The sequence below is a fragment of the Scomber japonicus genome, chromosome 20 (assembly GCF_027409825.1).
Source record: "Scomber japonicus isolate fScoJap1 chromosome 20, fScoJap1.pri, whole genome shotgun sequence".
NCBI classification, from domain to species: Eukaryota; Metazoa; Chordata; class Actinopteri; order Scombriformes; family Scombridae; genus Scomber; species Scomber japonicus.
The window spans coordinates 13,844,005-13,869,181 of record NC_070597.1 but is presented as its reverse complement, the minus strand read 5'-3'; the positions used below and the strand labels follow the sequence as shown (position 1 = coordinate 13,869,181).

Sequence of the window (25,177 nt, the reverse complement as noted above, 5' to 3'; positions counted from 1 at the left end):
GAGATGACAACAATTATGCACGCTTCAAGTCTTCTTTTGATCAACTCTGGTCAAGCAATTTTAATAACCTCCATGCCTGCTTTTTTGTCCCAAATATTTAACAATTGCATGGATTCCTAAAAGGTCTGCGTGTTTAAAGATGTTTCTAACAAATAGCACTCATCCTATGTTATTATATATATACTTACATACAACTCCTGTCCAAACACAGTAGGGGCTCCAAGTAAAGCTATTAAGTAGACCGTGATGAGGCACATCCTGGCCATGATGGTACCAGTGGATGTTTGTGATTTGCTTTTTGCGGACATCTTCTTAAATATTCCCAATGTACTCCACCCACCTGTTAATCATTAGGACCCTGCATTGATTTGACAGAAGTTACGTGATTGAAAACGTTGTCTTTTTTGCCCTGTGAATTTTATCTTTTGAAGAGGTCATCAAAAGTAAAAAAGTTGAAGGCAACTTAAATAACCCAGATCTTAACGAGCATACAAATACTTTTAAAAGATACAGTCTCAGCTGCAATGTTGCCACAGAGTGCTTTTAAAGCAGACTGTTTGAAATTGACTCGAACATCTTTGAAAGTATGGTCAAATGTCAAAAGAGTGGCCTGAGATTTCTCAACATGCAAGATTCGCTTTGCTAACAAGAGCAGCTGATACAGCATCACATAATCTAGACAGCAGTTTTTATACATACAACAGTCAAATTACTTGGTGCCTTAGTATTGCAATCCTTTACAGCACATTGCTATAATGCTGTGTTGTGTATGGCTGAAATAAAATCTCTGAAAACACTGAAAGGTGATTGAAATTGCTACTGTAGTTATTAGTTAGAACACTTTACATTACTGTTTAACATTGTGGAATACATGTTATTTTTAGATTATCAAATTGTTTTTTTTTCCATCTTCCAGGGATTCATTGGTTTCCACCAATATACAAGAAATAAAATCACACATAAAAATGAGCATGCAATTTTTAAACCTTAGAAAGGAACAATCCATTACACTGCAGGATTGTTCTGTGGTAAAAAAGCTGAAAGTGTAGATTTATTTGAAAAGTCTGTCTCTGTGGTGTGTTCATGCACTGGTGGTAATTTCTGATATCTACTGATGACAGACATAACATAGCCATTAATAGCCCTACAAATACCCCTAAAATATGTAGCACAGAGACAAGAATGTTTACAACAGAGTGCAAACATTGATTGTTCACATGACAGAGGGAAAACAAACAAACAAAACAATCTGTTGAACACTGGTCTAATTTGTCAGCAGAGCTGTTTTTTTATTCAAACAGTGATCACTTTACAGTGGGTGCAATAGCATGTTCTCAATATACATCACTATATATAATGTACATGGGGAGCATGTAGAGTTGAGATCAGACTACAAACTCGCTCTCCCTGTTCGTTAACCTCTTCTTACAGGTCATCACCTGTTTGCTCAGTGTCAAACCAGTAAAAAAAGTTTTCAGGTTACTGACAAAAAGGTCAAGGGGAGTGCTTGTAAACCATAAGTCATATGCCATTCAACTTGGTTATATTCTTTAAATTCATATGGTTGTTATCAATGTCATACAACACTCCAAACTCTTGTTGGCGTCCCCACAGACACTTCAAACCTGCAACCATTGATTCATAATTAAGTGCTTCACACTTTGATTGTTGAGTATAAATGTATGCATTCCACATGCAGAAAATGTCATTAACACAGTGTTTAGGTCAGTCTGTCGGCATACTAAGTGATATCAGTTTAGAAGAACCAGTTTGAACCCAAAACATTCACATTTCCATTGCAATCTCCCAATGTGCTAACCTTTAAGACTATCCTTTTTAAGGCAGAATGAGCAGGATTTTCCTAAAATAACAATGTATAACAGTCATCACCCACTAGAGGAGTGTGGCAGTGTGTGTATCTGCAGAGACAATGCCCTCTGCCTGTATTTTCTTATTATTTTGCCGTGTTTGGGACATTTCTAAGCGCCAAGCTTTGGCCAACAGCACACAGGGTGTGAGGGCAGGAAAACGTAGCAACATAGCGCTGCACGGCAGCGTAGCACTTCTGGTGTCGTCAAGCTAAGGGGGGTGGGGCCAACTTTGAATGTTGTGTTTACAAACCGCTACTGACAAATCTTACTCATTCTGCCTTTAAGCATACCATTCATTGTCTTTAGCCCCAGAGAATATGGCAAAATCCTGGTGCAATTCACAGGTTTTTCACTGGAAACGAGAGGGGGTAGGGTGCAGTTTCCAGTAAGTAAAAATAATATAAAAAGATCTATAAATATAGGCATATAATGCTAACTTTGAGGAGTCAGCAGCACTAGTCAGTCTTTTTCACTTTCAAACTCCATGACAACAGATCAAAAAATAAGTCACCATGTGTCCAGATGCTTGTTTGCCTTTTTGTTCTGTGTGCGCTCGCAGTGTGATTGCAGTACAGTCTCATGTATCAGCACTTGGTTCAAATTGTTCATGTATATTCTGATTTGCGAATATAGTTGGAAGGCACGTAGCCTCGTCGGCCTCCGGCCTCCCCCAGCCACCAGTCACCGTTGCCATTCATGTCCTGGAACTCAAGTATACGCAGTCTCTGGTTGGCTGAGATGCTCAGTTCATTGGCGCAACGTGCATTGAAGGAATAGAGGGCATAGTATATCTGGAAAAACAGAGAAAGAAAAACACAGTCATGATTACTTTGTGTTTTTAAACATTTCAATCAGAATGACCTTTTTTTGCTGCTTGAGTACACTGAAAAATCAGAATAAAAATGTTATTATTAATAGTTAATAACTTGAAAATAAACTGTCTGCCCATGGTATGGTATGGTAAATGTATTTCTGATTATAAACACAAATACATCATATTACTCAAACAAAATCTTACCTGATGACCATCTAATTCACTGTCATGTTCTGGTTCTGGATCCGGCTCAATGTACTCATCTTGGGAGTGGGCAGACTTCTTCTGGGCACCGTTATCTCCATTTCTCCACTGGTATGAACTGTTGGCTTTGTCTGTGTGTCCATACCGCTGCGAACGGTTGTTTCTGAGTGAAGAACAAGAGTCTGTGTCATAGAAGTCTGACGTCTCCTTGTGGCTGCTCTGACTCGCGTGAGTCATGTCATATGAGTCTCTTTGACTGCCCGAGTTTCGGTAGGAGGGCTCTGTGTCTCTGTGACTGGGGGAACTTCGGTGCGTTTGGTCTGAGAAGTCCCTGCGGTTTGAAAGATTTCGGGGTGACGAGTTTATGGAGTTGCTCTGACTGACAGTGTCGGGGTTCGGTGGATCTCTGTGGTGACTCCTACGAGAGGAGGCGGAGTCCAGCGAAGGGTGTGGTGATGATTGACTTTGAGGCTGTGAAGTTGAAAAGCTGACGGTGGCTGTTTCCTGGTTAAAGGTCAGTGTGCTGTTGCTGTTCTGGCGGGAAAAAACAGGGGAGGAGCCACCGTAGCCAGACTCATTGGACGACTGACTCTCGATGGACACATCTGACTGGCTCCTGCGTGGGTTGTAAGGTTTGAGGAAGGAGCTGTACACAAAACCCTTGTTGACTGCAAATCAAGAAAAGCAAGATAAGACATGGAAATTAATTATATTGCTGCAACAATTATTTCCTATGTTGTTAGAAGGTGAAGATATTAAATTACTACCCACCTCCAGTATCAATAAGCCAGCGATTGTGGCTACCCATGGGGTCCTGTTGCTTGATTACACCCACAAGGTCCCCCTCTAGTATAGACACATCCAGATCCTGGGCTGCATTGAAGTTCCTCTCAGCCTGGAAGAGTTTCTCAGGGCCATAGCGTACCAGAAGCCCTGCACGGTGCTCATCGGTCTGCAGGATGTGGTTGGGCTGAAAGGACAAGACTCATCATTACTGAATTATTCTTCTCAAGCATTAGAAAAATATGATAGGGAGGAGGTGGGATTTCAGTTCAACTCACAGGCCCTTGCAGTTGCTTTTTGGAGGTCTGCTTCTCCAGAGTCTTCCTCTCAAAGGTTTTTTTCGTGGTGGCGGCTGGAGGCAGATTCTCCGGACAGAAACTAAAACTCTGCAGAAGTTGGAGAACACGGCCATACTCCTCTTGAAACTGCGCGATCAGGTTGCCCTCTGTGCCAGCTTTGCGAGAAAACTGGAGACAGATGTAAAAAAGAAAAAATCTGGGTTAATAACAGATTACAGTTACTAATACATTTGGAATGGAGGTGTAATATTTTTAGCATGAAAAAGATGAGATTTAAGCCACCAACGCTCTTCAAAAACCAATAAACAAAGACACACTCACAACCTGAAGGAGGGGCTTCAGCTCTCCAAGTGTTGTCTTCATGAAATCCTTCTGGGATTGAGAGAAAGCCCTCACACAGCCAGTGAACAGCTCCTCTGCCGCAGTGTGGAACTTGGGGAGCTCGTCCAGAAGTTGGGCATTGAGCGCCTCATAGTTGTTGCGTGCCACCTGCAGCTCATCCTGGACACGACGATCCTTAAGGCGGTCAGCGCGCTCCTTGCAGTTGTCATAGTCCAACAGCTTGTCAAAGCGTTTTTGGATGAGTTTGTGGGGCCCCGCAAACATGAGGAGCAGCTGGGTGAGTGGGTTGATGACTAAGGCCTCTGTGCGTTCCTTCTACTCAGGGGAGGAGAGGAGGAGAGGAAGGTGATCAGAAGTCATGTCAAACACACTTCTACAGCAACTGACTGAGCTAAAGCAGAACTTACAAAGTCTGTGAATTGTTTGTCACTGATGCTGCGGTGAGCCCTCTGGAAACGCTCGGGGTCCAGGATACTTCGCTCTGTGTAGATATCACAGAAACTGATGGCTGCCAGGACCTTCACGGATGCAGATTCCTGAAGATAGATATTTTAACAATTAGAATCCTTCCATACAAAATAAAACAATATTCATAAATGCAGTGCACCAATACCTCAGATACAATTAATGTATTGTAATATTTAAAGAGCTTTTCAAATGATAGAGGTGAAGTTCTCTTACCCTGATGTGTTGCAGGTACAAGGAAATATCTCTGATGAAAGACTTGATGAGTCTCTCCTGAAGCCTGAATCGCTTTTCAGCCTCATCAAATGCTTCATCTTTAATCTGTGAAGAATATATTTGTTAGATTCAAATGCGTTTTTATTCAGAACACTCACATAGTCTTCTCTTAACCTTAATATGAACTCATCTTGGAGCAAAAATGTACCTGTGGTGAAATTCCTGTGAGGTGCTTTAGGTGGCTGCTGACTCGGTTGGATTTTTTGATAATGGAGTGCATGCTCAGCTTGGAGATCTTGTCAATGAATGTGTCTTCGTCGCCTTTCCTGTACTTAACCACTGTGGACAGCAGAAGAGAACAGATAAGAAACTCGGTCCAGAGCTTGTACTGGCGAAGTAGTAATCATAAACAAAGAGAGGTAAAGTTAATGAGGGGGGCGAGGGGGGGTTTTACCGAGGTCCTTCCTGCGCTTGTACTCGTTGATGTTTACATTTATCTCCTTGACGGCCAGCAGAGCTTGAGTCAGCTGGGGCCGGTCATGGTGGCTCTCTGGCGTGGCCCCCAGCAGCTCCATCAGCAGCAGTGGGTAACGCATCACTCGCTGCACTGGCTTGATCAAGAAAGAGCCAAGGTTGATGTAATTTGTTTTCCCCCTGAAAAAGTGACAGAAATGGCAGGTAATGTTTTGATGAGAGGAAAACAAAAGCATGTGACATATGAGAGAGATTTTATGTGTCGGGGCATGACTTATGTTGACATGAAATGTTTTCTTCCCAAGTTCAAACATGTTTCTATTATGTGGACTGAAATGATATGTAGCCACCATTATATGTGTACACACACATATTCTGATGATGGCACATACATTTCAGGGAGACAACAAAGAACAGGGAAGGCACAATATGTAAAACAATATTGATTTGCTTAGTTCTAATGCAACCTGGGAGGACAAACAGCTCGCACAGCTTAACGCTAAACTGAGTGAATTAATTTAGGAAATGCACCAATACAACTGCTTAATATGACTGTTTTCAGCCAACACATGATGCATCTCAGCATCAACTCCACCTCAAAAAGATCTGCTCTCATTTCTTACAAAACACATCCTTAATAAAAACTTTGATTTGAGATATTTATTTGCAAATGTAAAAGGAAAACTGTTCAGGGAAACTAATTTTCAAGTCTAAATATTAAAACATGTCTGTACAGAGAGTTTTCACTTAGTGGAAAATCTACATGTTTAAGGAGTTTGAGGTGGATTTTAATTTCCCTCATTTTCTCCAGGTCTGCAAGCAAGTATCTGCAAATCTTTGTAACACCAAAAAAAAAAAAATCAACTCGTAATATTGAGAAAAAGATCCCTTTACTGATGATTTTTGAATAATATTGAAACACCTGTCACTGTTAAACTGCTGTTGCTGTTTTTGTCCAGAAGATGGCATTAGATGTGTTTCCCAGGATCAATCAATCCTTTACTTATCCATACAGTACAAGAGGGGAAGAGGAAGGGGTCACTGACTTATTGAATATTTCTCCTCACAACAAAAGCATACAATCCACACATGCAAACACAAACAACAGAATATGAATATGAGTCCATCTCAATCCAGGGGAGGAAAGTGAAATGGCCTTATGTGGCAGCACAAGTTTTTAGAGTCTTTTAGAGCCCGCACAGAGTTGGAGTTTTAGATGTCACACATAGTAAAACACACACACACACATTTCAAGGGTTGTTAGTGAGCAAGAGGCATGCGGTCAAGATGATTCTCATGCTGGAAATCATGGCAACACTCTTTATGGAGACTTACCACTCTCGATATATGGCCCTGTTGAAGGAACGGATGGAGAGAGATAGAAAGATAACAAAAACAGGATTTATAAGCCTATGATCTGATGACAACTTGCATGAAGTCTTCAATTCTGAATTATAAAATTCTAATTAAAAAAAGATACAGGGAGCGTTTGCTTGTCCACCAACTCGTTTCACAGAATTTGACTTTGCAGTCAATAAAACAGTCAAGACAACTACACTTGTGGTTAAAGTTTTGTTTTGTGAATTTGCTCTTAAACCTGGATGGACACCCAATGTAGCAGTAAAACTTTTTTTTAACAGTTTCAACAAGCACACATGACCTTTTAAAAGCTGAATAGGCTGCAACAGAAGAGGCTAAAAACTCTGAAGTGACTAGAAAAGCTGGATTTCAGAGAGAAAAATCAACTTCTTGTCAACAAGGGATTGGCAGTGTGCAAACTTTGTCATCCTTTTCCTTTTGTTTACGAAAATGTGTTCTTGGAACCATCATGTTTTTTTTCCTCAAGCTATCAGTCAAACAAAACCTATGTTTATCTTCAAACATGAATTCATGACTTTATTTCACAGCGACACAGCAGTGTCAACTCAAGTGTCTGAGTCAATGGCAGTGAAACCAGACAGGTGAAACCAGGCAGGTCACATTCTCTAACTGCTTCACATGACTGAAGTCTACAGAAAAACCATGAAATGAAACACACATATAATGTACAAGTAAAAAGTAGTAAGATGCCTTTAAACGAAAATGGACCATTTTAAATGCAAATATGTTTCAGACTGAAAGTGTCTCTTTTGTCTAAAGATTGACTCTGTGTCTCATAACATGCCTACACATCCGCTTCAAAGTCCAAAACACCCTGTCATAAATTAATGAGCTAAGTGAATACTAGCTAACAGGAAACCAAGCTGTTGCTTGATCTCCATAACAACAAGATTATTTCAAAACAAAACATATACTGTGACGACAGAATGAAACTAAATGTCTTAAAAGTCAAAGTCCAAAGTCTGCTGACTCAGTTACATTTTAAAACAACGGTTCTTTACAGTTAACGTTTTACTTCTATTTGTATTAGCAGTCACTCCTGGGGTTGTTTTCATGCTTTTACACACACAAACATGCACATTTCTCGTCACTCACATGCAACAAAGTGAATGATCTAGGTTTTTTTTTGTTATACAAGTCACAATGCTGAAATGTAAAACTACTGACTAACCCCTTCTCATACATTTTCTCTCCATAGTGACTCACCTCAGCCTCTCCAAGCTCTCCAACACATGACGCTGGATGTGCTCATCTTTCTCGTAGCTCTCCAGCAGAGAGATGGCATCATCGTGGTTCTGGCAGTAGATCTTGTACACCTCCTCCAGCTCTACTTTGAAGTCCAGAAATACCTTTCCTAAGAGCACAGGATACAGAAAGGTGATGCCATGTGTTTAATTAAAGTTGAAAACAGGTATAGAAAAAAGAGGAAATGTTTTACTAATACAAAAATGAATCAGATATACCAAGTCAGACCAATTAGTAGCCTACTGACAAAACAGTTTGGGAGCAAATTCATATTTCTTTTTCAAATTTCCACTGAACACAACAATAAATCAAACATTTATTCAAATAATTAACCCTCAGTCTGCTTCCTGTAATGGCAGCTCATTTCAAACTGCGTTCAAAGTTTTATTCAACCAATAATATGTTTAATCAGCCGTCGACTGGACCGTGGGTGAAACAATTGCATCACAGGACACCACTCCTTACCAATAGAGTCTGTGTCCTGCAGTGTATCAAAGAGGCGTTGCGACAGGTCAATCACAGAGTTGATGTTGCCGAAGAGTCCATCAAAGTCCACATTCTTCACCTTTAGAAAAGACAGATATTAAAGTGTTAAAATGGTGATAACACTTATTCTATGTGAGCTGATAAGACAAAGCCAAAAAACATGTCATGTTATGATTATGTTATTTTTGGTGTATCCTGTTATGTTTTGTGCATGTGGTTTCCTGGTCTCAGAAACTTGGTTAAGCTAGCTGGAGTAGGGATTGTAAGATTCAACAGATTTGTGATAAGTCTCTGCCATGTTCGCGGGTGTGTTCATTAATTAATGGAACTAGTTAGTCAGTAAAGCTATATGTGTGCGTGTCAGTGATGATGGTCATGCAGAAATAAAAGTTTGATAGTAGCTATGCATGAGATGAATTTTACAGTTGCTATCTTCTTCTATTACTGAAAACTAGATGAAGAAGTGAAATTCAGCAAAGTAGTAATTGCAGCAGAACCCACCCAGTCAGAGTAATGTTAGACTGTAGTTTACGTTCATGTGATTTTCCATGTTCCATGTTCTAAATTTGATCAAACTGACGGTAAGGCTCAAAATCAGGATACTAATGTGTAAGTAAACGGCTCCCTTCTATTTCTTCTAAGCATTTTCTGGCCTCCATTATCTCTGTAAAATTGTTTCTGTTGGAGAATATCTTACTTAAACACCTCTCCATTCCTGCTCATCCATTTTGACTCATTTCTCTTGAAGCCCTTGCATGTTTTAATTCAGCCACATCATGTTCACAACATGTCCTCACCTGCTTCTTCTGCATTGGCTCGATGATCTCCTCCACACACATCTGCAGGTCTTTGATGTAGTCCTTCTCAGTCTGCAGCAGCTCCTCGATGACCTTGGCCCTCTTCTCCAGCATCCTTAGCTCAGGATCCTCTGTGCCGGTGGCAGGGGTCGCGTCCGAGGCCGAGGCCGGCTCCAATGATTTGGGTTGGGACGACAGGAGCGTCATCTCTGGGGGGGGGGGGGGGGGAATCAGGAAAGGAGAAAGATTTAGCTTTAACCGATCTCCCCAAAAGTCAATGTCAAACGTCAAATGTACCAGTTTCCTCTCAAACTTATCAATATCTCTTCATTCGTTGCCAAATACTGGCATAAATATGAAGCTTATTGTAGCAAAGAAGTGACAGAAAAGTGGTTATTGTAAAGATAATGTCTAAAACAGGAGAGAGATAAATGAAAAAAAGCCAGGCCACATCTCCATTCATTTGTAACAAAACACACTCTTGCCCACCCACCCCGGTCCAGCCTTTACTCCTCGTCTTGTCTGGCTAGCTTTTGATCAATGTCTCTGCTATCACTCGCAGAGGGCTGATCTCTGGAGATGCCTGGGGCTAGAGGGAGAGCCTGGTTCATGCACCAGTGCTTTTTATGAATGGACCCAAAACTGGAGTGGACTCAGGCTCTTTGTGTGTGGCACAATGGCCTGTGACAGCAACTACAGACATAGAGGCTCTCAGGGGACGGGCAGACATTAAATAAGAGGCAGTAAGAGAGAGGGACAGAGGGGATGAGAGTACTGGAGTGATGAGAAAGAACCAGGACCAATGTGTGCAGTGCAGCACATACATGTTGTATAAAATGTAACAAAGACAGCTGGACTGCATATAAAAATGACTACTGCTGCTGTATATGTGAGTGGATCCTTTAGTTCTCAGTGGGTCGAACAAGATTTTAGGTTATTTGTGGTGCTAACAGGTGGTACCACAAATAAAGCAGTGCTCTTTTGCTTTGGTATGTTGAGCTTATTTAAATATATAAAAAGGTATCTGTAATATTCCAGCAGTCTGCACTGTGTTGTGTTAACTGATGACGTCACCCTTGCTTCTTGAATAGATGCTGGCAGAGACTGACGAAGTTAACTCTGCTACGACATTTACAGTTACAGTTTTATGTGAATTACATAAAGCAATTGTGTAACCGTTTTAAATACAAAACTTTCACGATAATATTAAAACATCACCAAAATTAAAACCACAGCTTTTTTACATTTTGAAAAAGTGTGTGCCTGATCCTTGAGCCACCTGCCCACTTTGTTGCCTGCCCACCCTGACTTCAACCCTCTCTCTGTCTCTCTCCCTCTCTCTTCACGTGACTTGGCTAAAGCTCGACTCAAAGGAGCTTTTCTCATCGCTTGCACCATATTTTCCTGCACCAATATTTCTCTTCCAACTACCAGCGCTCTAGCCTTTGCCTACTGATGAAAAAGTAGCTCAACTAATGGGTTTTTAAAAGTCATACAATGCAAAACAAAAGAGAGATGGAAAACAAAAGACTCTGCTTTTAATTAGAATCAATCGGTTCATTCCCACGTTTGATCCTCTACAACACGCATACACACACACACATACACACAACAGCATCATATGCTCCACTTCTCATGGTTTAATGCGCAGCCATTTCCATTATAGGCAACCTGTGAAACTGCATGACCAGATTTTGACCCACTTCTATTGGAATTCCACTTTTCTTTGTTGTATGAAGTGCAATCATGTAGGTCTTTTACACACACACACACACACACACACACACACACACACACACACACACACACACACACACACACACACACACACACACACACACACACACACACACACACACACACACACACACACACACACACACACACACACACACACACACACACACACACACACACACCAAAATATAGTATACACATCTTTAGGCCTTTCAAACAAGTATACACAGTATTTCAGGGGCACATTAAGTTAGGTGAAAATATTTGGCTGTGCATCTCAGTTAGCAGCAAGCACAGGGAACACCCCTATAACAATCCTTCAATACATGTCACTATTCAGTACTGAATCACACACCTGTGACTGGATGCCAATAATCAGAGAGACTTATCATGCCGTACAAAACAACAGTCTGCTGCTGATATCCCGCCAGTAAATTCAATCAGAGTTTCTAAACTATTTTTGAATGATACAGGTACAGAAAGTCAGAATATCACAGAGATGAACTGGGACCTGCTCAGTTTTCTATCCATCACCAACAGGTATCATATAGAGAGCCATATGATCTCAATCTGCAGCTATTTCATTACTGTTTACAGCTGTGCTCTGACTGTAAACACTTGTTGATTGTTAACCAGTATACGTTAAATAGCTGCAATTCATCACTTTCTTTTTGCCAACAAATCTTCTTGTAATCTCATCTCAACACAAAAACATTCAACAAGTTTACTGAGGGAGTGTTTAAATAGATACAGGTGTGTATGTCATTTGTTGGCCTTTGAAAACAAAGTGCTAGAGCATACAACAAGCCTAAGGGTTATACACTATTTAAATACACAAAGTATGGTGTGATCTACTTTTTTTTAATGGGAAGCAAACACATACAGTAGACATAGCGAGGCAGGGATCATAACTCTGCAGGGGGTTTGAGGGGGTTTGAGGGTTAATAAATGAGTTACATTCAAACGCTGACCTGGTTACACATATTAGAGAACATGGAAAATAAAACAGTGAGACTTTGTATAATGTTATTTGCAGGGGAGGGTAGATTGGAACCTTCCACAATGTTAATAAATACCAAAGTGATGTCCGTGGAAATTTACATGGTCTAATGAATACAGAGAATAAAGGATACAGACCTCTTTTCTCTCTATTCACCCATTAAGGATGGGAATTGCAGAATGATTTTAATTATTCTAATGCCACTACTCTGTTACATGCTTTATCCATTTGTATGAATCCTGTTCAGATAAAATAATTGGTGAAAAAAGCTTACTGAGCCTTCTGTTGACTCTTATTGAAAAGAACCAAACAGCATATACAGGAAGTGAAATAAGGATACTGTAACTTTGACAACATTTCACACAGGGAGTAAAAAGTTAAGGCTTTCTGTGAGGCTCTGGTGTTAACATTAGGCCATAATGTTCTCACACTATCTTGAGGTAATGTTGCATTGTACAAAGCTAATCAAAAAGTACAACATTTCTCTAACACATGCTTTGCCAATGCTGGGAGTTTTTTGTTCATGATGGTAAAAGAAAAAAGATTAAAACACTGAATGCCTTTTCTTTCTTTACTAAGTCACTGTTTGTAATGCACAGGCTTCAACAGGTGGAATATATAGTCTGGTGTGGAGCTGGGACCTGTCCCAAAAAAACAGGTTTCACTGAGTCATCTGGATACCTTTGCAGAGTAAACCCTGAAACAGCTCTTTTTTTTTTTCTTTTTTTTTTTGCATAAGTCCTTGCTCTAGATTTTGGGAGGTTTGTGCTTTTCTTGGCGAAGCTATTCAGAGAAAATTCAAACCTGCTTTTTAGAACAGGGTCCTGGACATTTCTAGGGAAACATTTGTAAATGATTTTCAAAAAAAAAGAAGGAGGAATTACTTCCTGATTCCCCTTCACCTTATGAATCATGTTCGACAGTAAGCTTATACAGTAGTTCAGAATTGGATTTCTGTATCAATCACAACAGGGAGTGTATTATAGCACTATAAAATAACTATATACACTATAAACAAGCCTCATTTCTCACCACACATACATTGGCACAGGTCATCAAGGATTTCACATAAAACAAGGTGTTATCAGGGGGAATAAATGACAGCTCAGAGAATGTATGAAGATTTCACAATGAATTAGATTAGTTAGACTGTGATTATTGTTGTTATATTCCTGAATATCACATACTCCCACTATATGATTTATGTATTATTTAATTTATATTATATCCAGTATTGTACAGCTCAGGTTTTGACCATCCATAAAGTATGGCCCTGAAACTATTATACTTTCTTTTGCTTGGCCAACCTTAACACATGCTATAATAAATACATAATTATAGAAGAATTTAAATTTAACTGTGGTCCCATATCATTATGTATTCATCTGCAGATAGTTTTTTCTTCGGTAATCTGAGAAATTATTGTCTGAAAATAGTGAAAATATAATTTCCAAGAGTCCAAATGTTATGTTATGTCTTAAAAAAACATTCTAAAATCCAAATATATTCAGTTTAGTATCAAGCATGATAAAGAAAAAATAATTAAATCATCACATTTGAGAAGCTAAAAACAACTTCAGATGCCATTTCATTTCCTGCCAATAGACCAGGAATCATTGCAGCTCTATTTTTAATTCGAAGAGGTCACATTCATATATAGACTTTTTTTTTTGTCTTTATGGAAATCTCATCTGTAAAAACACAAATCAAACATGAGAAATGTATAATCCAATTTTCACATTATTTTACAGAACTATATTTTCACTCCGTCACAGACAAATAAAACGAGAGCAGGAGGGAGAAAGGAGAAGATGATGAGGCTTCACCCACCTGCTGCTAGCGACTTTCTTCAAACCACTTCAAAAAGAGGCACCACCCCTCCCCACACCCACACACACACACACATACATACAGAAGTTCAAACCACAACAGCCATTCTAAGATAGTCCATTGTCAATCTAAAGTTCAGCTCCTGAGCCTTGTGGAGGACTGTGCGTCCCGTTGCAAAAACTCCATTCCAGAGCTCCAATTACCATGAGAAAGGATGGGAACCCACCATGATTACACACAAACACACACTCACACAGGCACACACACCAGGGAGGATGACCACTTTGACAGACAATAAAACCTGGAGCTGGACTACTGCTGCTTGTTGCCCAAATGCAGCTGTATGTTAGCCTATTTCACAGTTACGTTGCTAGATATATCAATTTTGTGAGCAACTATACATGCTGAGTGCGTGTGTGTGTGTGTGTGTGTGTGTGTGTGTGTGTGTGTGTGTGTCATATGAGTTTTGCTGAATTTATTGAGGTTAGTTTAAAAGACATCCAATTGCAATTTCATACTGCAGAAATGCACTTTCTGTAGAGGAAAATATGTTTTATCCGCCCATGTTTCCTCTGGTGCTGCTTTTCTAATACAAAGAATCATTTTTGAGACATAAGCTCCAATTTGGCTACAGCAATGCTGAGTGAAGGTTGTGCTGAATGCAGTAGGAAGGGCTAAGTCCAGTTCAGTCTAGTCCAGTTTTGTGATGAATCTGCATCATGTTTCACAATCTACTGACACTTGACTAGGCTCCACCCCTAACAGGCTGAACTCTATCAAAATAATCATGCCTACATTCAATATCTAGCCCTCAAACCTCCCCAATTAACTTGCACTTTTCCCACTTTTTTAACTCTCTTATAATCCACAAAACCATTCAAGAAAACCCAATACAAGTTCTTTCTTTAGAAGATCTGTTGCTTTGTCGCACAGCTGCAGCAAAACCAGCTTTCAAATAAAACTTCTCACGTTCTCTAGTTTGAATGCTGCATTAATAGCCACACAAAGTCAAAAGTTTGCCCTGCACACAGCGCTGTAAGGTCAGACACAATCAGCGCTGTGTGCGCTCTGCTCCAAAGTTCACAGCAGACTGCACAGTCGCCGTGGCAACAAGAATAGCGGGGGCCCTCTTCATATCAAGCCAAGTTTTGGAGAGCAGGGAGTGACTTTGCTGAAATGATCACATGGGTAACTCTGTGTGTGTGTGTGTGTGTGTGTGTGTGTGTGTGTTTTCAGTTGGAACATGAAGCTACTTGAAAATAAGTTCATGCAGTAAAAGCTGAACTTAAAGACACTTGCGACAATATTTACATGACAACCTGCAAGTCAAGGCTTGTAATTAATACTGGTTAAATAAAAAACTCCACAATGCTGGTAACTGGTTTAAGAAAGCAATGTCAGCACAAGCAGATTAAATATTAGCAAGACTCATAAAGGCTGTGGCACTTAAACATGTTAGCTTGGTGTTCTTTTAATCTCTAAATACATTTCTCTGCACGCGCCAAAACATCTTACATATACAAGCAACTAAAATACCCATTTAAATACGCACATAGGGACTTTTATTTGGCTATATTCTTGGCCCTTTGTCTTTGTTTTGTACCACCAGCAAAGCGTCACTTAAATGACGGACATAGGGAAGCTTGTTCAGTAACATACCATCCTGTTTATCTCCGAGGGACAAATGTCAAAAGGTCACATTCCAGCTTCTGGCAGAATTTCACAGCAACCTCTATGTAATGTCGTTGAGTATTTCTGCTAATTACAGTTCTCTAATTAAACCACAAGAGTCATTAAGAAGAGCCAGCCCTAAACTTCTCCCGCTCTAATCATATGTTGAGGTACAGCTTTACTTGTTTCCAGGTGGGTAAGGCTACAATTTAATTAACTAGTTGGATAAATAAGATGCGACAATGTGACATACCAAACGGGAGGTACACTGTGATCTCAAGCTTCCTTGGAATTTCTCATTTTAGTGATGAACAATGTGTAATTACTTCAGGAGGCCATCGGTTTTGCATATGTGCACAGAGGAGGAGGAACCACTTAGTGAGAGGCCTGTTCACCGAAAAAGCTGTACAGTCTTTAAGTTGATGGAGGGTTAGGGGGACAATGGGGCTATTGGTAACATGCATCAGAGATACACAGTGGTGCAAAAACACAGTAAAAATAAAGACTTTAATACTTAAAATGGTCACAGATCCACATTTATAAAATACTGCTGATTATGTAAATGAAAATGAATGACATCTCTTTTTATATATTTTAACTATTGCCTGCGAGACTTCCTTGGTTCCTGATGTGGGAAAATACTTGTTCCCTGAAACCACACCTGTTGTCATGTTAATTGGAGGACAGGTTACAACTAAAATCTGCCTAGGGGCTTTTTGTGTTTTCCCATAACGAAATAAGACTGAGACTTGAGTTTGAGTGTTAAAAAAAGACTTACCCCATATCAAATTCATTTTATTGTTGATAAAATCTTAAACACTCTCTAACAAGACTATGAGCCACACGATAGGAGGTGACTTTGTTTAGAATGTAACCTAATTTTATTTTATTGCCCTGTGCTGCAATATTCAATAAACTGAATTGGACCAACACTAATTTTATTCTACTAGTGTTTAAGATTGACCACAGAGGACAGTGACATGATCACTATGTGTATGGATATGTAAATACACTTCTTCCCTAAAATAATCTCATGATAGCCAGGATCAACATTCGCAACCACAGTGACGGCAGTCGTTACCACACATTAACATTAAAACAACTGAAGGCTTAACTTTGTTTATCTATGATACACTAACACTGACACAGGTGTTTGATACTGATGAAACTGGGGGAAAACAACTCTAGTGAGGAAATAGAGTTTCACCACAACAGAAAAACACAACACACTTATCTGACAGGCAGCCAGCATGAAGAAGAGAGACTGTCGTACATAGAGTGACGTACTGTAATTAGCAACTAGTTGTTCAGTGTGGTCAGCACAATTAGACAACAACAATAAAAAAAGACATTGTTTATGGAATTTGACTGTGAGCCTCATTTATAGTTAAACTGCATCTAAACTTATCTATATTTCACATTCAAATACAGTAAGGAGCCACAACCATACATAAACCGGCTATATGACCAACACCTATGTATGTCTTATAAGAAACTAGTTCTGATGGGAAAGGTTAAAGATCAAAAGGCTTTGTCTTTTCTCACACTTCTATCTAAAGAAAAAACACAGATAAGAGCATTCTTGTTATTTATGCAGGTGCCAGCAGCCTCACCTAACCCTTACCTGTAGCAGAGTTACTGTGTTTGTATCAATGTTCCTACTTTCAGACACAAGACTTGCTGACAAGCTGACAGTGATAAATATAAAAATACATATTAGATGTAGAGGGGGCTCAGCTATGAAAGTTGCATTTCAGTATACTTATCACAAGAATTTCAAATATAAGTGTAACACCCGACTGATGAACCAAACTCAACTATTTGAGTTGATCATATCTGAATGTTATCTGCGTTTCTCTCTCTCTTTCATATGGAGTTGACTTAACATGTGTGCTTCAGTACGTATGCGCACGCACCCACACATTCGTCAAAACACACTATTTACATTATTAGCTTCCACTATGATAGAACACGGCTTTTTGTGAAACTCAACATTAACCTGAGAAATATCATTTACCATGTACCAGATTAGCAATGAATTTTAACAGTATTCATTCATACATGTAGATGACATTTGCACCATTGTAGAAATTATCTATTAACCCTCAAATACATGACTCATGCAGACTTTTGGACTAATTTCCTTGCCAGCAATGAGATAAGATACTTTAGAGCAATGCTGTCAAACATTTTGAGATCTGGTCCAAGATTTCCTGTCTTAACTCCTAACCCCCCCCCCCCCCCCAACCCACCCTCCATCCATGCTGCCCACCAATAGCAATGACTGCTCAAGGATTACAAGGAACAACACAGCATACAGTACGCTGACTACAGATCATAGCTGGATGACGACACTTTACTCACACACACACACACACACACACACACACACACACACACGTTCAAACACTGCAGCAGAAGACGTTTTTTTAGAAGTTTAAGACTTTGACCATAACCAGTGTTGTGTTTGTCTGAAACATTAAATAGATTCAACACAGACTGTTCAGCTACCTTTTCATGCAAAAAATTGCTCATGATATCAGACATATAACATGTTAGTCTGTGACTACGCACATGCAGCACATACGCACATAATTATATCACCCGTAATAGTTACACGTCAGCTAAAACATTGATCAGCAGCTGCTGTTTACTAGCTTGTATAGATTTTTCAGGTCCAGAGAGGTCCATCTAATACAGGATTAATGAGGACAAAGGCCTTTATACACACTTTAAGACCTATTTCAAAAAACCTCAGCCATCACCTCAATGTCACTGAATCACTGCGTAAGCCCAATAAGCACTGCAACAGTATGGCCTAATGTTTTTAGCCGTGCAATCAAATGATGTACTCAGGGCAAAACCCTGACCGAGCTGAAACAGTTTAACGAGATTAAAGGATGACAAGACACTGCAGAAGTAAGTGAGCATGTATGTGTATGTGTGTGTGTGTGTTTTGAAAAATGGCGTCATCTCTCAAAATAAGCCTCCAAGGGTCACTCAAATACACACACACACACACACACACACACACACACACACACACACACACACACACACACACACACACACACACACACACACACACACACACACACACACACACACACACACACACACACACACACACACACACAATCAGTCTAGTCTTGCAGAGTGAAGGAGTCAGGGCAGTGCTGTCCACCGCCTGGCACCAGACAGACCCCCACCATCCACTCACCATGCTGACGCTAGGGATTAATACTTGGACTCCCGAAATTGGTTGTGTGGTGGGGGCCGAGGTGGACCGTGAGTGTGTGTATGTGTGTGTTTAGTTGACTGGGGGAGGGGTCATGGGGCGCCACCTGCTTCTTCTCAGACACAATGAATTCAGCCTGAGTAGTGCTCTCTCTTTCTTCGATTCCTCATGAAGACACACAAACACACACACACATGCACACACCTATTTTCAGACGTTGTACTAGATGAACCCCTAATCATCCCATCACCCCCTGTTTATATTCATTCAGGCATTTTGTCCAAACTTTTGGACCATTTCCGATTAGAGGAGATATCAGGATTTTACTGAGGCTTAACACTTTGAGTAATGACTAAAATGTGTCTGTGGCAAGTACTGGAAGCTGGAATTGAGTGTTTGTTCAGATTATTAGGCTCTAATTTGATAAGAAGTTTCCTGCTTTACAGAACATCTTTAAACTGTACTTAACTTGGCCAAAGTTGTCTAAATTGCATTGATGCGCTGAGCAAGGAGTTTGTTTTTACTTAAATAAAGGGTTCAAATATGTTTATGTTCCCCAAAACATAGATAGCCAAAACTTGATGTCAACAAATTTTACACAGTACGCAGCTCTAGATCTCACACTTTGGTTTTGCTTTCACCCTATGCTTTTTAAGACATGCCTCACAATCACAAAGTCCAAACTTAGGTTAAAATAATAGATAGAATAGAGAAGTTTTCCAAGTGAATTTGAAGAGTAACATTGAATTGTATATAGTAAATAAAGATAAGATCTGTATATGAAGTACACTATCAGCTAATTTCTAAGTTTAGATCCTTCACTTTTTAACTTCAGTCTTTGGTGTAGATGTATTTTGTGTAAGTGTTAAGTGTTTGCCTTTCTGAAGGAAACAGTCAAGAGTGTGAAAGACTTTCAATCGCGCAGAAACTGAACAAACAGGTTATGGGAAAGCAAAGCATGTGATGCAGAGTATGGCAGCAAACAGGAGAACTGCAGACAGAAGAAATGACAGAAAACAAAAACCCACAAGACCTGTCCTGCAGGTTCTTAAGCCTACAAATACCTGACAGTTCACCTTCCTGTGAGATAGGTGATACTGACACAAACACACACACTTTCTAAGGAAGGGAGGGATAGTCTGGCTAGTCAGCACTTTGAAGCCCCCAGCATTGATTAGAGGAGTACCTCTGGAGGTCATCAATGATAAGAGACACCAAAGACTGTGGCTATCCTGTTTTATCTTCTAGGGTTGCAAATGACATCGACTCTTTCGAACCATATGTCTTGTCTATGATTTCAAGATCTATTCAGTAAAGTGAAGTTCGACCTAAGCCTTTCATCTTACTGATTAAATGCAGAATGGTGTAAACCCTCCAAAAATAAGATTTAGGATTGATCCCACAGATGTAAGAACCTCATGCTTTGGGTACCTTGTCTCACATGAAACAATCTCACTGTTTACCTTGATTCTGCTTCCTGTTAGTGGCGAACTGTGACTTTCGCAGGGCGCTTGGAGCAGTCTTCCTGTAGAAGCTGTTGCGATCTAGGGAGCCAACATAAACAGGCTTGCGACCACGTTTTGTACCCGTACTCCCAGTACTGGACTCATATCCTTTTTCCTGCTCGTCACTGCGCCTGTATATAACGGGATCCTCAAAGGAGCGCATTTCCCTCAATGCCAGCTTCTGGTTCTGCTGCTCAACCCACTCCTCACAGTGTGTCTTGCTATCTTTTTTAGGGTATTCCTCATATCGCGGATCACTGGATATTGAACGTAAATCTCGATATCTGTCTCTGGGTTTGTAGTGGGAACGTCCCCCTTCCCTGGATTCATAGAGTTCAGTGTCTGTTCGATTGTGGCGGTCTTCACTTTCATGGTCGTAGTGATCCAGGCCCCCCTGCTCATAGTGTTCCTTTGCTTTGTAGTTGTCCCTCCTTCTGTGGTTGTATTGCTCATCTCTCCTGTCATCACTTGTATCCTTGTATCTGTTGTACCTGTAGTGGTCCTTCTCCTTATGACCATAGTTCTCATCCAGGTCAGAGTCATATTGGCCTCTTCCTTTACTGGAGTAAGTTTCCTCACCCCTTCGATTATAAACATCCCTGTCTCTGTACAAATGTTCTCTGCGGTCATGCTGATCTTCTGCATGCTGGTCATAGTAACGATCCATATGTTTTCGCTCATCATAGTAGCGGTCCTCCTCTCTACATTGGTAGTGGTCCTTCTCTTTATAGCGATTACGCTCTTTAGAGTCAAAATAATCCCTATCTTGGTCATAGTAGTGGTCACTGTCCCTGTACCTGTCTCTGCGAGTATATGTGTCCTTATGATCATAGTAGTCTTCATACTCACTGTTGTAGCTGTCATGTTCTTTGAGAGCATGCTTCCTGTGTTTCTGGTCGTCATAATTTTGCTGCTCTCTGTCATCATAGCGTTGATCATATTTCTTGTCATAATGATCCCTATATCTGTATTTGTCCTTATGGTCATATTCTGTGTAGTCTCTGTGACTCCTATGACTATAACGCTCAGCATCATGGTCATTTTCTCTGACGTAATTGTCCCTTCTTCTTCTATCGTCATCAAAATGACCAGGTCCTTCTTGACTTCTGTAGTCATTGTTGTCCTTTTCTTGTGGCACTCGGCTGTAGTCCTGGTGGCTGTTATCCTCTGGGCCCTGGTAGAAACAATGTTTTCCTTTCCTTTCAGATATCCTCAAGTTTAGGTGACCATCTTCTGAAGCAGGGTGGAAGTAAATATCCTGGCCTTGATGCCTCTTTTCTTTTAATGCTGCCTTGTGCTGTTCATCGTTCTCCCAGCTGGGTTGGGGGCAGATATTGCCCTGTATAATTTGAGGTTGGTTCTCCCATTGTACTGGCCATGGGGGTGGCATATGCACATGAGATGGCATTGGCCCCCCTACAGCCACCATTGCTTGTCTCTGAACAGGCATCATGCTGCCATGTACTGGCATAGGGCAGCCTGGACCTGGAATTGGGTTACCAGGACTTGCTACCATCACTGGTCCCTGTGGCTGGCCAGGAGGAACTGCTGCATACCCAGGATATCCAACCTGTTGCTGCTGAAGTTGCAGTTGGTGCAGTTGCTGTAGCTGTTGAAGATGAGCCATCCTCTCTCTCTCTTTGACCCAACCAGCATCCCCCAACTCCTCCACACTCTTCCCTCTCCTTACCGGGGCGCCAGCTGCATAGTTCCAATCCACGGGTCCAAACATGACTGGGTTGCCATAAACCACCGGGCTCCTCATGGTCCTTGCTGTTTAAATCAGCCTTCCCGGAGCTGATACAGTTTCTTGTTCAACGTGGCTTATTCTCTCTCTCCAAAGTACTGCATTCCATTACAAAGCGCTGTGGGAGACCCCACCTGTCAGGCATATTGCCTGTAACTCTCCCACTTGTTTTCTCTGTCTCCTCTCCACTGCCTCAGCAGGACTGCCTGGCCCAAGCACCTCCCAGACCTCAGTGTAACTGAATCATACCCTCCCCGCAGCCATCTCAGCGAATAGTGGAAGGAGGGGGGAGGTAGGGAGGGGCCTCCTTGGGTTAATGATTCAGTGGAGTCACATGAGTGGAGGATTAGCCCAACAGCCCCTCCCATTGTTTCAACTGGCTAGTAGCTCTGTTTGCAGGAAAACAATCTGCCTGGAAATATTTCTTTGATGGAAGATGGAGACTAAAATCTGCCTTTGAGGGGCTACAGACTTTGGCACCACATGCTCCATTTTCATTGCTATGAACAATCCTCCATCCTTCCTTGTATCCTGTTTCCTCTGTTTTTGCTATTTCCTGTAGTTTTCACTGCCATGTTCAACAGGTCATTAATGCTGGCTGCAGTGGCTGAAGCAATAATGCAACCCATTCCTGTCTGTGTATACAACCAGCTCTAACTTTGGTATTCTAACTTTCAACGCTGGTTCAAAGGCCATGATATCTGTGGACAAACTGAAACTGTGCAAGAAACTGACCTCAGCTCTACATTTCAGGGAGGAGCAAAGTGATTTTGTTTGAAAAAAGTTTTCTTCTTTGGAGAAATGACCTCCTGAAAGAGGAGTGTGAGAAAACAACAAGAAGGAAATATCTTAGTAAGAGATTTATTAAACTATTAGGATAGAGTGAGTGAATGAGTGTGGATAGTGAAGGATACACAGCCTGATTAAAACAGAAACTGAAAAAGTAGTTGCTGGTGTGAACAATGAGCTATTGTTGATGACTGTCCTCACTCACAGTAGCGACACGATCTTTCAGTGTGAGAAAAAACTCAGGCCTATTCATAAAGCTTGAGTATAATATATCCCTCCCCCTGCACTCCATGAAAAGAGACAGCCACTAAAGGGACAGATTTAAAAGGAACTGCATACACTCAAATGCACTGGATACACAGACACAAAAATATGGGTAGTGTGACTTTTCAATCAATTCAAGTGATCTAAAATGCCTTTAGAAGCCGGCACTTGTTTTTTCCCTGAATGCCAATAGTTATTTTCACAATTTGAACTTTCTGTTAAATGAGTTTCCTTATTTAACTAAATTGGCATCAAGTTAGCCCACGCATGACAGACCTTATTACAAACCAGGAATGAAAACGTGCAGGTATAAAATAACATGGAAACAAGTTCATGGAAACAATGAACACCCAAAGTAACAAATAAATAACTTTACAGACACTTAAGGCTCAATGTGTACACGACAATGTTTCCTATTAAAAAAATTGTTTTTTTAAAGTTAATCCAGTGAAATGGACCAAAATATCTAAAATAGCTAAATTACTTTGTAACAAGAGGTTATTTCAGCCAACTGAGTGTATTTTTTGCTGTTTCATAAAGAAAAAAATAATGTATATCATTGTTAAGATGCACACTTTTGCAGGGAACCAGCCAAACACATGCAGTTTCACACAGTAAGGCAAGCATAAAAATCCTACTTAGACATTGTTCTCTTCTTACATAAGACTGTTTAATTATCAGTGTTAAACATCTCAGCTTTCAGTGGTACAACACGACCGAAACTGTGTGTTTGTGTACGTGCGTCAACTGTAGGAATGTCAAATAAAGCATTCCTCTCCATGGTTGTTAGCTGATGTAAACGAAGCTAGCGAGCACTTGATCAAATCTCAGTACATCTAGGAAAAGTGTTGTGATGCCCAGGAATAAGGTCATATATCAAACTGTCTGCAGCCTTGAAGTCTCCCAGTTTGCAAGACTGACTGAGGGAAACTTGAAGCTGAAACGGATCCTGAAAACAGTGTTAAATAGATCACGCTGTGGTGACATGGAAGTTGAGGGAGGCGTTTTAATAGTGGGTTTAAAGAATTAAAAGGAGGCTGAAGGTCAAAGAGCTTAAATGGGAAAAAAGGAAACACAATGATGTGGTAGAGAAAGAAATATCTGCATTAGTGTGCAAAAATCTTTATGATCACAAGCACATTTTTTCAATGATTTATAGATATATAGATATATCAAGTAATTACATGATGCACTTACAAGCATACCCATGTCATACATATGTCATATATAACAAAAAAGTGTTTTTGTAACTCTGCCAAAGACTCAGCCACTGAAACGTTTTAGTCCCCCAGTACTACCACTCACACTAGCTATCTGGCTAAATCTGGTTTATTTTCTACTACTCAATCTCCTGCTTTTGAAACAGTTGATCGTACATTTTTTTTAAATAAACTGAGGAATCACATTTGACTGTCAGGAACATATTTTTAACTTCCTCTTATCTATCTATCTCTCATCCAAAAAGCTTTAGTCACAGATTCTGAAGCTCAGAGAGAGAGACAATGTTGCAAAGTCAAATTCACTTGACTTTACCCCAAGCCAACACATAAAAACCTTGGTGTCATCTTTGACTCAGAGCTGAACTTTAAGACTTACTAAGTGTCAATTTTACATTCTACACTTGTTTAGTTTCATTATCAACTTGTCAGTCATCTGTGATGCACTTTGAACTGAACAAACCTGTATGAATATTAATAGTTTGCTGCATTGACTGGCTGATTCTCACACGTGAAGAGTTTTGTCAGGTGTAATATAGAACGTAGCTCATACAGCAGAACATCACTTTGATTGTTCAATCATGAAGGATATGAAAACTTTCACCCGAACACACTTTAATTCACTTGCTCAGAGAGAAAAGTGTTATTTCAGTTTTCCCCACTATAAGTATTTTAAATGAAAACAAACCACAACTCATATTGCATATTGCAGTATTTAACATACTACAATTGATTCTGCTTGTTTTGAGTTTAACTTTTACACCACTATCAGTCTCTATAAGGACTTTGAGTTGCACACTGAA

At 40.3% G+C, this 25,177-nt stretch overlaps 1 protein-coding gene across 2 annotated transcripts; it reads right to left on the bottom strand.

Moving 5' to 3' along the window:
• Window positions 1-1,265: 1,265 nt before the first annotated feature.
• dnmbp (dynamin binding protein) lies at window positions 1,266-22,305 on the bottom strand. 2 transcript variants are annotated; one of them, XM_053340718.1, is made up of 14 exons: window positions 20,316-22,305; window positions 9,377-9,585; window positions 8,559-8,658; window positions 8,055-8,202; window positions 6,804-6,821; window positions 5,449-5,648; window positions 5,203-5,333; window positions 4,995-5,099; window positions 4,721-4,849; window positions 4,293-4,628; window positions 3,951-4,139; window positions 3,661-3,859; window positions 2,890-3,557; window positions 1,266-2,662 (listed from the first exon to the last, which is right to left on the bottom strand). In XM_053340718.1, the coding sequence occupies exons 1-14, from the start codon at window positions 22,120-22,122 to the stop codon at window positions 2,477-2,479; spliced, it is 4,425 nt and encodes a 1,474-aa protein (XP_053196693.1). In that variant the 5' UTR covers window positions 22,123-22,305; the 3' UTR covers window positions 1,266-2,476. The 2 variants fall into 2 exon arrangements, with proteins under 2 accessions (XP_053196693.1, XP_053196694.1); XM_053340719.1 differs by having other exon boundaries at window positions 4,296-4,628.
• Window positions 22,306-25,177: the final 2,872 nt, after the last annotated feature.

Excerpts from the sequence above, each read along its gene's own strand:
- dnmbp (XM_053340718.1), bottom strand. The coding sequence starts at position 22,122 with ATGAGGAGCCCGGTGGTTTATGGCAACCCAGTCATGTTTGGACCCGTG. Across the intron at positions 5,334-5,448 it reads CAAGCGCAGGAAGGACCTCG|TGGTTAAGTACAGGAAAGGC; the intron begins GTAAAACCCCCC and ends TGCTGTCCACAG. Across the intron at positions 2,663-2,889 it reads GTGAATTAGATGGTCATCAG|ATATACTATGCCCTCTATTC; the intron begins GTAAGATTTTGT and ends CTGTTTTTCCAG.